This window comes from Saprolegnia diclina (assembly GCF_000281045.1).
Source record: "Saprolegnia diclina VS20 unplaced genomic scaffold supercont1.29, whole genome shotgun sequence".
NCBI classification, from domain to species: Eukaryota; Oomycota; class Saprolegniomycetes; order Saprolegniales; family Saprolegniaceae; genus Saprolegnia; species Saprolegnia diclina.
Window position 1 is genome coordinate 568,785 of NW_008246096.1, and position 11,412 is coordinate 580,196.

General features: G+C 57.9%; 7 protein-coding genes across 9 annotated transcripts; 3 read left to right on the forward strand and 4 right to left on the reverse strand.

Annotated features, from left to right (window-relative positions):
• Positions 1 to 6: 6 nt before the first annotated feature.
• SDRG_09279 (50S ribosomal protein L1) lies at positions 7 to 882 on the forward strand. Its single transcript, XM_008615199.1, has one exon. It carries the CDS (start codon positions 24 to 26, stop codon positions 810 to 812), a length of 789 nt encoding a protein of 262 aa, XP_008613421.1. The 5' UTR covers positions 7 to 23; the 3' UTR covers positions 813 to 882.
• Positions 883 to 1,114: 232 nt separating this feature from the next.
• SDRG_09280 (hypothetical protein) lies at positions 1,115 to 2,761 on the forward strand (the record flags this gene model as incomplete). Its single annotated transcript, XM_008615200.1, has 4 exons — positions 1,115 to 1,673; positions 1,715 to 2,017; positions 2,070 to 2,497; positions 2,546 to 2,761. The coding sequence occupies 4 exons, from the start codon at positions 1,115 to 1,117 to the stop codon at positions 2,618 to 2,620; spliced, it is 1,365 nt and encodes a 454-aa protein (XP_008613422.1). The 3' UTR covers positions 2,621 to 2,761.
• On the reverse strand, positions 2,715 to 4,462 carry SDRG_09281. 2 transcript variants are annotated; one of them, XM_008615202.1, is made up of 2 exons: positions 4,124 to 4,462; positions 2,715 to 3,790 (listed from the first exon to the last, which is right to left on the reverse strand). In XM_008615202.1, the coding sequence occupies exons 1-2, from the start codon at positions 4,424 to 4,426 to the stop codon at positions 2,825 to 2,827; spliced, it is 1,269 nt and encodes a 422-aa protein (XP_008613424.1). In that variant the 5' UTR covers positions 4,427 to 4,462; the 3' UTR covers positions 2,715 to 2,824. The 2 variants fall into 2 exon arrangements, with proteins under 2 accessions (XP_008613424.1, XP_008613423.1); XM_008615201.1 differs by having other exon boundaries at positions 2,715 to 4,462.
• Positions 4,463 to 5,183: 721 nt separating this feature from the next.
• SDRG_09282 (hypothetical protein) lies at positions 5,184 to 5,970 on the reverse strand. Its single transcript, XM_008615203.1, has one exon. It carries the CDS (start codon positions 5,942 to 5,944, stop codon positions 5,327 to 5,329), a length of 618 nt encoding a protein of 205 aa, XP_008613425.1. The 5' UTR covers positions 5,945 to 5,970; the 3' UTR covers positions 5,184 to 5,326.
• A 278-nt stretch (positions 5,971 to 6,248) lies between these two features.
• SDRG_09283 (hypothetical protein) lies at positions 6,249 to 7,368 on the reverse strand. Its single transcript, XM_008615204.1, has 4 exons — positions 7,010 to 7,368; positions 6,812 to 6,958; positions 6,614 to 6,760; positions 6,249 to 6,560 (listed from the first exon to the last, which is right to left on the reverse strand). Exons 1-4 carry the CDS (start codon positions 7,343 to 7,345, stop codon positions 6,336 to 6,338), a joined length of 855 nt encoding a protein of 284 aa, XP_008613426.1. The 5' UTR covers positions 7,346 to 7,368; the 3' UTR covers positions 6,249 to 6,335.
• A 1,120-nt stretch (positions 7,369 to 8,488) lies between these two features.
• On the reverse strand, positions 8,489 to 9,963 carry SDRG_09284. 2 transcript variants are annotated; one of them, XM_008615206.1, is made up of 6 exons: positions 9,859 to 9,963; positions 9,671 to 9,804; positions 9,362 to 9,613; positions 9,244 to 9,309; positions 8,969 to 9,199; positions 8,489 to 8,919 (listed from the first exon to the last, which is right to left on the reverse strand). In XM_008615206.1, exons 1-6 carry the CDS (start codon positions 9,914 to 9,916, stop codon positions 8,560 to 8,562), a joined length of 1,101 nt encoding a protein of 366 aa, XP_008613428.1. In that variant the 5' UTR covers positions 9,917 to 9,963; the 3' UTR covers positions 8,489 to 8,559. The 2 variants fall into 2 exon arrangements, with proteins under 2 accessions (XP_008613428.1, XP_008613427.1); XM_008615205.1 differs by having other exon boundaries at positions 9,671 to 9,816.
• A 310-nt stretch (positions 9,964 to 10,273) lies between these two features.
• On the forward strand, positions 10,274 to 11,412 carry SDRG_09285 (hypothetical protein; the record flags this gene model as incomplete). The annotated part of the gene is made up of 8 exons (XM_008615207.1): positions 10,274 to 10,544; positions 10,600 to 10,698; positions 10,745 to 10,821; positions 10,874 to 10,898; positions 10,939 to 11,037; positions 11,088 to 11,189; positions 11,233 to 11,331; positions 11,397 to 11,412. Coding segments are annotated over 8 exons (787 nt in total), but the record flags the coding sequence as incomplete, so codon positions are not given.

Genomic DNA, 11,412 nt, shown 5'->3' on the forward strand with positions numbered 1-11,412 from the left:
AAATATTTCTATTGTCCCGAACCATGGAGCGCCTGGTGCCCACCGAGGTCAAGCGCGCGGTCGTCGCACTGCAGCAGTTCCAGCAAAAGCAAGCGCCGCCGGCCAAGAAGAAGCACAAGACGCACGCAGTCATCAGCCTCATCGTGACGCGGAAGAAGGTACCGGCGACCGTGGCGCCGAAGCCGGTCCCGATCGCGCTGCCCCACTCGCTGCGCCTCGACGGCGACGCGATCTTGCTGGTCAAGGACATTGACCTCAAACGCATCAAGGACGCGCTGGCGAAAGAGCCGGTCCCTGGCGTCGCCAAGGTCATGGGCCTCAAGCAGCTCAAGACGCAGCTCAAGGAACCCCGCGAGTTCCGAGCACTTTACACGACCTTCCTCGCCGACGACCGCGTCCTCAACGTCATCAAAGCCACGCTCGGGAAGAAGTTTTTTGAGGCGACGCCGCTCGTCGAGCTCGTGCCCGTGCTCGTCGCCAAGCGTGATGTTGCCGACTACGTCCGGCGCGCGCTCGACGGCACGACCATGGTGCCGTCGCCGGGCCCGTGCATCAACGTCAAGGTCGCAATCGACCTCATGCCGGCCGAGGTCATCATGGAGAACATTGCGGCCGCGACTGCCGTCATCGTCGACAACATTGGGCGCAAGTGGAAGAACGTCAAGTCCATTAGCATCAAGACGACCGAGTCGATCGCGCTGCCCATCTACCACGCGCCGGTCGACGCCGTCAAGAAGCCCGAGAATACGAGCAAGAAGCGCAAGGCAAACGACAGCGCCACGCCTGTGACGAAGAAGGCGAAGCGCGGCTAAGAGTATGGGGTAATAAATAGATCTACTAGAGTACAGTAGTCGTGTACGACGGCGTGGTTTATGCACTATCGGATCTTAGTATCGCGCGCTACGTCGATGGCAACAGCATGGGATCTGGTGACCCGATAGCACGCTCGCAGAGGCATGCGAGCGGTCATTGTCGTCGCTACGGTGCTTCGATGCTTGCAAGATGACGTTGTCGGCGTGACGCAGGTCGTCTCGTGGATCTGCCAGCAGTTCCTTGCAGCGCTGCTGGCGCCGTACATACCGGTAGTCGTAGAGCTCCCATCGACCTTGGTCGCATGCCACCGTCTATCGTTGCCAGAGGCCTGGACACACCCAACGTCTTCATTACTGCGGGCGACGGCGTGTTTATGCACCAATGGCATTGCGTTGTGGTGGGCTTTTTGACCAATGAAATCGCGGAACACATTGCGCGACGGACGTCATTTCCGAATTTGCCGCCAGCCATGCGTAGTGTCACTTGCTCGACGCCGACCAACATTGCAGTCATCAAGTACTGGGGCAAGGACAGCGTTGCGCTCAACACGCCCATCAACTCGTCCGTGAGCGTGACGCTCAACCAGAAGCAGCTCAAGACCGTCACGTCCATCGTGGCCTCGACGACCTTTGCCGCCGACCGCATCTGGCTCAACGGCGCCGAGCAGGACATCAACAACAAGCGCATCCAGGTCGTGCTCAAGGAGATGCGCCGCCTTGCGACGAGCAAGGCTCTCGACGCCGATGGCAAGCCCATCCGCAAGGAGGACTGGCCCGCGTACAAGGTTCACATCGTGTCGATCAACACGTTCCCGACCGCGGCGGGCCTCGCGTCGTCGGCGGCTGGCTACGCGTGCCTTGGTACCAATGAATCTTTCTGGCGGAATATCATGTGTGACTAGTTGCGGCGCTCATTGAGCTCTTTGCGGCCGAGGAAGAGTACCCTGGTCAGTTCTCGGCGGTCGCGCGCCAAGGCTCGGGCAGCGCGTGCCGGTCGCTCGACGGCGGCTTTGTGCGCTGGGAAAAGGGCACCAAGGCTGATGGCTCGGACAGCTTGGCTGTGCAGGTCGCGGACCACCTCCACTGGCCCGAGCTCGAAGCCATCATCTGCGTCGTCAACGACAAGGAGAAGGACACGAGCTCGACGAGCGGCATGATGACGTCCAAGGACACGAGTGAGCTCCTCGGCTTCCGCGCGCGCGAAGGTACTTGCGCCAATTCTCTCTCCGTTCTTAGAGCGATCACCCCTGTTTCTAGTCGTCGACAAGCGCCTCCATGCGATCGAAGCTGCGTACAAGGCCAAGGACTTTGAAACGTTTGGCAAGATCACGATGATGGACAGCAACCAGTTCCACGCCACGTGCTTGGACACGTACCCGCCGATCTTCTACATGAACGAGGTCTCGCGCAGCATCATCCACATGGTGCACAAGTACAACGAGGCGGCGGGGCGCGTCCAGGCCGCGTACACGTTTGACGCAGGTCCGAACGCCGTCATTTTCGTCGAGAAGAAGCACACGGCCGAGGTCATGGGACTCCTGCTTCACCACTTTGACCGCGACGCGACGCTCGAGGTCCGCGGTGACTTTAAAAAGACGGACGTCGTCGCGCCGGCTGCGAGCCTCCTCAGCGCGGTCAAGGTCAACGCGGCCCCCGGCTCGCTCAAGATGATTTACCACACGACGGTATTCTTCCTCCTCGAACACTCGGTGCTCATGCAGGCATGGTGTTAGGTCGGTGAAGGCCGCAAGGTGCTCCCGGCGTCCGAGTCGCTCATTGACCTTGCGACGTGCTTGCCGCGCCAGTAGGTCTCCTTGGTGAGACGCCACTTTAGTCGGTACCTGGCACTGCTCGAGTACACTCCCTCTTTATGCGTGAACCTGATGACATGGACGCTGCGGGTGGATGGAGATGACAAGTGAAAACATAGCATTCTCAGTGTGGGTCCAGCTTCTAGATTTGTGAAAGTGTAGTCGTAGTAGTAGTCGTGTCGTAGAATTTCGCCACTAAGTTTACAAGTCGAGGAGGAGACGCTCCGGGTCGGCAATCTTGTCGGCAATCGACTTGAGACACGTGACCGCCTCCCGGCCGTCGACGAGGCGGTGGTCGTACGTGAGCGCGAGATACATCATCGGGCGCGCGACGATCTCGCCGTTGGCGAGCACGACCGGGCGCATCTTGGTCGCATGCATGCCGAGGATGCCCGACTGCGGCACGTTGATGATGGGCGTGCCCATGAGCGAGCCAAAGACGCCGCCGTTCGAGATGGTAAAGGTGCCGCCGGCCATGTCTTCCATCGTAATGGCGCCGGCACGGGCCTTTTCGGCGAGGTGCGCGAGCGACTTTTCAATGTCGGCAAAGCCCATCGACTCCGTGTTGCGCAAGACGGGCGTCACGAGGCCCTTGGGCGTCGCGACGGCCACCGAGATGTCGACAAAGTCGCGGTACACAATCTCCGAGTGCGCTTCGTCAATGCTGGCGTTGACACCCGGGACTTCGAGGAGCGCGTTGGCCGACGCCTTGATGAACGCCGACATAAAGCCGAGCTTGACGTTGTGCTTGGCTTCGAACGCATCCTTGTACGTCTTGCGCATGGCCATGAGCTTCGACATGTCGACCTCCTGGAACGTCGTCAACGACGCGCTCGTGTTCTGCGACTCCTTGAGGCGCTCGGCGATGCGGAGACGCATGCGGTTCATCTTCTCGCGACGGACCTCACGCGACGCGCCGCCGAGCATGACGGGCGACGCAATGTTCTCGGCCACCTTGGGCGTCGCTGCCTTGGCAGCGGGGGCCGCAGCCTTGGGCTCAGCAGCCGGCGCCGCGGCCACAGGCGTCGCGACAGGCTTCGGGGCCGCAGCCGGCGCAGCACCGGGGACCATGTGGAAGAGAGGCGCACCAATTTCGACAACATCATCGACGTTGACAAGCGTCTTCTGGATGACACCCGCCTGGGGCGCACGGACATCGACCGAGACCTTGTCCGTCTCGAGGACGAGGACAACTTCATCGACATCGACGTGGTCGCCGGCACCCTTGGTCCAGCTGACGACTGTGCCTTCCGAGATCGAGTCGCCCATCGACGGGACGTTGACCGTGATGGGTTCGCCAGAAACAGCCGCGGCCGGGGCAGCAGCAGGCGCCGCAGTGGCCGGCGCGGGGGTCGAGGCGACCGGCGCCGGCGTCGAAGCAGCACCCGCAGCACCTTCGGTCAAGCGGAAGAGCGGAGCACCAACCAACACGGTGGCGTCGACAATGGCCAAGTGCTCGGCAACGACACCGGCCTGCGGCGAGCGCACGTCGACCGAGACCTTGTCCGTCTCGAGCACAACGACAACGTCGTCGGCCTCGACGCGGTCGCCAACCGCCTTGACCCACTCGACGACCGTACCTTCCGAGATGGAATCACCCATCGAGGGCACGGGGATGTCGATCGTGCTGAACATGCGACGCGCCATGTTGGGCGCGCCGACCTGGACGCGGCCCATCGAGGTCATCGAGATGGCGCGGCTGGCGCCGTTGAAGGACGCGGCCGAGAGCGCAGGGACGCGGCGACCGGCGACGAAGCGCGGCAGCGCGCGGACGGCCTTGAGCTTGTGGAGCTGGCGGAGCATAATCGAGTTTGTGGTTCGAGGGTCCAGTCCGGTTGCCTTCAACTATCCGTAGTGACGTTTATCCGGATTCCAATGAACCAGTGCGTCGAATCAGCTAGGTAGCCTTTTTAATGTACATGTACTTGGTTGTAGTAACGATCATTAAATATAGGTATTAAATGACGCGGTTGAAGTTGGTGGAGGTGTATAAACCCGTTGCGCAACTGGCGCGCCAAGAGCCAAAGACCCGCCGACGCCGTCGCTGTCGACGCAACCGCAGCGTCTGAGTCCGTGGCGTCCAGTGGTCTGCGATTCCACAGTCCGGCAAGGTCCGCAAGACAGGTCGCGGGCGGTCGTCGCGGCGCGTCCGGACGTGCCCCTTGCTCACGACCAAGGTAATCACCAAAGCGCGATCACCAGGATCGCATCTTGAGCCTCTTCAGCGCTATTTATGCAAGCGGGTAGTGATCAGACCATGTTTTTCCTATGTGACGTTGCCGTAGAGATAGCCATCGGGTGGTAGTGGCGCCTGGCACGATGGGCTCAGTTTAGCGACGTTCCACTACAGCGCTTAGCGACCCCAAGCGACCCTTGTTTTGCTTCCGAAAAAACCCCACTTCACGGCCCACATGCGCATTCCAGTTTGCCCAGCCGTGTATTTTCTACGGGCAATGGGCAAGAAAACTCAGTCTGGCTTATGCCGGTTACTGTCAGCGGGCTTTGGCAACGTGGTCGCATTGAGCTTGCCTCCCCTGATCCCTGGCAACACACACAGGAAGCGTAGATCAAGCCATGCGGAACTATTCTTAGGGAATAAGAAGATCTCCGCGCTGCACGTCTTAAAGGTTACGTTAAAGGTTACCTCGTGGCGCCACACAACCAAGCAAACGGTACATTTATGTCATACAACTGGCCCGGTGGCTACGCAGCGGCATCGCTTCCGTCCTTTGTCGAAACCTCTGGCGCCAAGACAAAGAGGGGCCCGCCGACGTGGACAACATCATTGACGTTGGCCAGCCCACGCCGGATGACGCCGGCAACCGGTGCGCAGACGTCGACCGACACCTTGTCAGTCTCGAGCACAAGAACAACGTCATCGGCAAGAACGCGGTCGCCTTCGTACTTGACCCACTCGACAATGGTGGCGTTAGCAACAGTCTCGCCCAGGTGCGGCACGGGCACGGTGAGGCAGGCAGCAAGCGCCTCGGGTGACGTCGTGTGGGGCAACCCTTGCGTCAGACGAAAGAGCGGCGACCCAATTGGCACGCGGACGTTGGTCTCGACGAGGTGCTTGGCAATCACACCGGCTTGCGGCGATCGCAAGTCGATGGTGACCTTGTCAGTCTCAAAGACAGCGACGACGTCGTCGGCAGCCACGGCGTCACCGACCTGCTTGGCCCACTTGAGCACGAGCCCATGGTGGATCGAAGGACCCATGGACGGGATCGGAATGTCGATCGTCGTGATGTACGCCCGCGTCCAGCGGGGGCCGGCGAAGTGGCGCAGGACGCCAGGAAGGTTCGGAACGCGTCGGAGCATCTTGGTTTGTGGCGTTTTGCGTCAACGGCACCAACTTGTGATTGGTCAACAAAAATCGAAGCCACCAATCACATGACGAGAATCTTGGCGACAAAAACAAGCTGACACATGGCTGCTGTGGTGATTTGGCGCCAACCTGCGATCTGCTTCAACTTGCCTTACCACAGCGTTACTCTGTACGCACTGGGCCTTTAGCAAACTTGCTACTGACGTTAGAGTCGAAACTTGCGAACAGCTAGTCGTACCGTACATGCGGCCATTGAAATCTCCTGCAAGACTAGGGTACGGGTTATGCCATCCCATCAAATCTGCGGGGCTGTTTGTCCATGCGCCGCAAGGGCGAGCGACTCCCAGGGCATGTGAATTTTGTTAGTTGTCGACTAGTACGATACTACGTAATGTACGAGAGCTCCATCTTTTTTGGCAGCGGCGCGACAGGCACTTCGGGGACGTGTCCAAAGACGGCTTGGTTCAAGACGGCGGCGACAGCGTCAATGTCGTGCAGGATCGAGAGAAGCGCGGTCGTAAAGTCTGCGTCGCCAGTGAGCGCGACGAGACGGTCGTCGTCGTCAAAGCACCAGTGCATTGTCGAATATACCGTCATGACTTGACCGACCTAAAATACACACATCAATAAGTTCTTGGATCCACAAGAGATCGTCTTTATACCAGCCGGGACTTGAGGTGGTCGGGGCAGTGGGGGAAGAAGGTGCTAATGGAGCTGCGGCTGATCTTGAGGAAGGACTTGACGACGCCCTTGACGATCGCACCATCGTCCGTCTTCGTAACGACGCAATTGTGCATCTCCAACGACACCTGCATCGACGGTTGTTAGAGCTCGTGCACTACTACAAGAAGACGAGGTACCGAAGAAAAGGACGAGGTGTAGCGTTGCCAGTTGTCCAAAATGCACTGGATCCCGACGCCATGGTTGTATCGGACTTCAGGCACCGCGATGGCGGATAGGAAATTGGCTTGCTTGACGCTCAGCTTGCGCCTCGACGCGTTGTACCCCTAATGCATCACGCTCGTCGATCGTATTTAGCTACTCGAGGTCGGTCGTACTTGCTTGAAGAGGGTAATGTATTGGCGGGCCGTCTTGGCCGTAGGCCCGCCATCAAAGTCGGGCTGGATGCGAAGCACGTGAACGAGTGGCACTTGGCGCACGAGGCTCACCGCGCGCTGCTGCAGCGCCGCGACCTCGTCCTGGAGCGCGGTCACGGACGTGATGATGGCTTCGTGCTCCTTCTTCTTGCGATCGCGAAAGGACTTTTGGCTCTTGCGGCATTGCAGCCGCCGGTGCTGCTGCGCGTCGTAGCTCATCGCCTCCTGGTGCGCATCCATCGTGGCGACGGCGTCGATGAGGCGGCGGTCCGCAACGCTCAAGCAGTTCATCATCATCCTTCGCCAGCTTCTCTGAAATGCGCAGCCAAAATGGAAGAAGTCCACTTCTCACCTCTGTCCCATGTAGATTGTAATCGCGGGTTGGACGACTTTGCGCCAATGAAATTGCACCAAATCGAGCAACCGCTGTTTGATTGGATGTAGAATATCATTGCACCCGACGCACGGTGGAGCTTGCGATGAGAAGCGACGGCGGTTCCGACGTCGAAACGGCTCCAGTTCAAAACTTCCACAACACGCCGCGCGAACACTACGCTCGCGCATCCAGACACCACCGATGACACGCCAACGACTGCCTCCTCATGACGTTGACAAGCAGCGGCAACAAACAAAAGTCGCAACGCGAAGCAGTGTGTGGTAGGTCGCTGTCCAGGCGGCGGCCTGACCACACACTCAGTCACGGAAACTTCGCACCCGTGCAATGATTACGGACACAGCAAACGGCATGCACCCAGCGCATCGCGATCTTGGGCCCAATGGTCGGGTGCCTTTTCATTCGACAAACGCTGGACCCAAACCCAAACGAACGTGTGCGGGAGCGGCGGGGCGGCAGGGCGGCAGCGCGACAGAGGGCGATATGTCAACGACGAAGATTCTTGATGGCACTGCACCGACGCAAGATGACGCAGTTGCGAGACAGCTGCTCCAAGTCGAGATGATTTGGGTGCAGGCTCCGAGATCAAAAATATAGAACCGGATGGGCAACGCAGCGGGAAGAGCTGTAGCGGTGACGAACGGGCGCTTATATCTTTTGAAATAAAAAAGGCTTACCTCGATATTCTTTGACGCTCTTGTCGCCAGCACCGGGCTGCCATCCAATGTATCCTCAGCGGATCGAGCACCGGCAAGTGCTGAGCTTATTGCGTGACCATGCCTACTGGACCTATTACGGCGGCGTCATGCACAAAGAGCCCACTGGCGCTCTCGAGCGCCAACGGCTCTTGTCCACTCAACGGCTTTCGGTAGCTCGATTTCTTGATGACATCACTGGCGTGCGTGCGTACCACGGTACAGTTGATTGCATCATCCACACCGATCAATTTTGTGACGTGTGGTGGCAGCAGACGGTTTGCCGTCGGGCGCTATATCACCAAGGACTGCTTTCATGGGCGGGATTTTAGTCGGGCGGCCAAACACCGATCGGTAAACTTAGCATACTACAGTCTTATTGGTCCAAGACTTTAATGCGAAATATTCGACGATCCAAAATCTCAGTAGTTGAACTGGGAGAGCGCGATGGAAAACGCCTGAAACGGCGTCATCGGGTGCCGGAAATCGAGGTGGAAGAGCTTGTCCGAGACCTTGCCAAACTGCAAAATCACGCCTTGCTTGGTGCCCCGGAGCACGAGCTGAAAGTTCTTGACGGATGGCACCGAGACGCGGCCGTTAAAGTTGAGGCGATAGCAGCCCTTCTCATACTCGGGATCTTTGTTGTCGAGGATCACAAGGTCCGATGTGCGGCCCAGCTTGACTTGCTCCGCGAGCGAGCTGAACGCATCACCTTTCGATGGCACCGACTTGGCCTCGCCGCTGCTCGTAAGACCCGGGCAGATTACTGTGAGCTTGCGTGGCTACCACATTCCAAGTACCGCAACCCATCGCCGTGATTACGAGGCTCACCTTGGAGTGAGACGTCTTGGTCTCGAATAGAATCGCGCCAAGCTCCCGCTTCTCCGCCTGGGCGCTGATCATAACGTTCTCTTGGCGACCAAAGCTCGAGCGAAGCTTCCCAATGTAGTTGCCGCTCTTCTTGCTCAGCTTGTATGACGCAGCGCCCCGCGACATGTCGAAAATGTGGTAGTTGGACGTGCGGTTGTTGAGCTGCTTCTGGGCGAGCAGAACCAATTTGTTCTAGAAATATGTTGTGAGCTCGTGTCAACCTTGGATTTGTCGACCTTGATGAAGAATTGATACTGCGGTGTTAGTCGGTTCGCCCCGTGGTTGCAGCGCACAATCGAGCCCTAAGGTCATTCCTCATTCCACCTCTGTCTCTACAATAAAGTTCAAATGTACCTCGGTCAAATGCAGGGCCGTAGCACTGCCGGGGAGAACGCTGAGTGGCAAGAAGGGGGTTGCGTCGAACCGGCCTTCGCCGCTCTGGTTGCCTGCCAAACTGCACTGGTCGAGCTTTGTTTCGATGTGCGGCACGCGCGTCTTTTCGTAGCGACTTTCAATTTTCGCTTCGGCAATCTTACTCGGCTCCCTCGTGTCTCCGGCGGCGCTGAGCCACTCGGAGCATGCGACCGAGACGTTCTTTGGATCGTCCTAACCCATCAAAAACGCGTCAGACTGAGGTTACATGAGTCGAATCGAGGGACTTACGCCGTCTTCGCTGTCCTCGGCCTCGCTGTCTTTTCCGTCGTGTCCATCGCTATCGTCGTCCTCGTCGGCCTCGTACCGAATCACTTGATTGCTCTCCTCTTTGGCCTCCACGTCCAGGTCCCACGCGCGCGACGCTACGCCAGAGACTATCAGATCGTAGTCGCAGCACAAGGTTGAGAGTATCCCACGCTTGACCGGTGCGCGGTTCTGGTTGTTGTTGCTGCTCTTGCTGCTCGCCGTCGACATGGTCGATTGCACTTTGAAAAGCTCGACGCCGTTGGCTGGAATTCTCGCTTCTCATTGGCCACGTCAAATCTATTTTTAGATGCAAGTTGCGTGAATCAAGATTGGATATGACGTGGCGCCACGGACGAGCATCAAGTGGCCATAAATAGCAATCATCCAGCATCGCTAGTATTTGGTCCATAACCCGCGCTCCCGTGCTCGTATGCCACGTACTTAGAGCAAAGAAGATAGTGCTCACATCGGTTGTGACCATGTACTAGCACGTAGTCGAATTCCGCAACGTTAAAAAGGGGTGCACTCGACCCAATCGGGTGTTAAGCAACGCACGGCTTCTCCACCGAGCAGGAAAAAAAATGCAACAAAACGAAACTCCCGAGAAAGCATGTCGCGCCAGCACATCTCGGAGGACGAAGCGCTGCTGCTGCGCAAGGAGAAGTTTCGCCTTGCGCAGAGCAAGACCGTCGAAGGCGGTATCGAGAGCTCATTTGAGAGTCGATTTTCGCAGCTCGAGGCGCCGTTCTGGAAAGCTTTCTATGCGGCGTGTGCCGCTGGCGCCGAGTGGGTCAACTACCGATCGCTGCTCATTTCGTACTCGCTGCCGCAGACCATCAATAGCACCGACGCTTACGTAAGTAACACGTTCGGCCTCACAAGCGATGTAGCACGTACGATGCGATACATAGGGGGAAACCATGATGACGCTGGCCGCGCAGCACAATCGCGTTCACGTTCTCACCGTGCTACTTGGCATCAAGGGCGATCCGTGGCGCACCAATCAAAAGGTGCGACTTAACATGGAGCACGAAGCGGGCAAACTTGTGAAATTAGGGCTGGAGCGCCGTGACAGTTGCCGCTGTCCAAAACCACGATGCAGTCATCCAGATTTTTGCTGCGAACCGCGTCAAGTACGTTGCGGTCGGCCTCACCAACCCATCCATGATGTGATATGGTCACTAGATTAGACTTGCCCGACAAGCGACTTGTATGCGTGCCGGAGCAAAATGGTATCTCTCATGATGTAGGGCTACACACCTGCGCACTTTGTGGTGCAAGTTCACAACGACAAGATGCTTCGGTTGCTGCACGACTTACACGCTGACCTGCGGACAGCTGCCAAGAACGTACGACACATATCATATACTACAATACAACCAAGTGATGGTTACCCTAGGGCTACACACTGCTCCACACGGCGGCCGAAGCCGCAGCCGACGATTGTTTGGTGTACCTTGTCAAAATGAAGCTTATACCGGTGGACGCCCGTGACACCAACGTATTTAACGCACCTGCTTGGCATCGCTACACGATATATGTAGAACGAAACTGCGTGCCACAAGGCGGCGCGCCACAACCACAATCGCGCACTTGAGATTCTCTTGGCCCACGGTGCGTCCTTCTCGCTTCAAAACCGAGAGGTGATACAACTAGAAGATGAACTAACTCTGCTCTTTTGGATGGTTAAATGTATGAAATGCAATAGAAAGACGGCGTCGCCA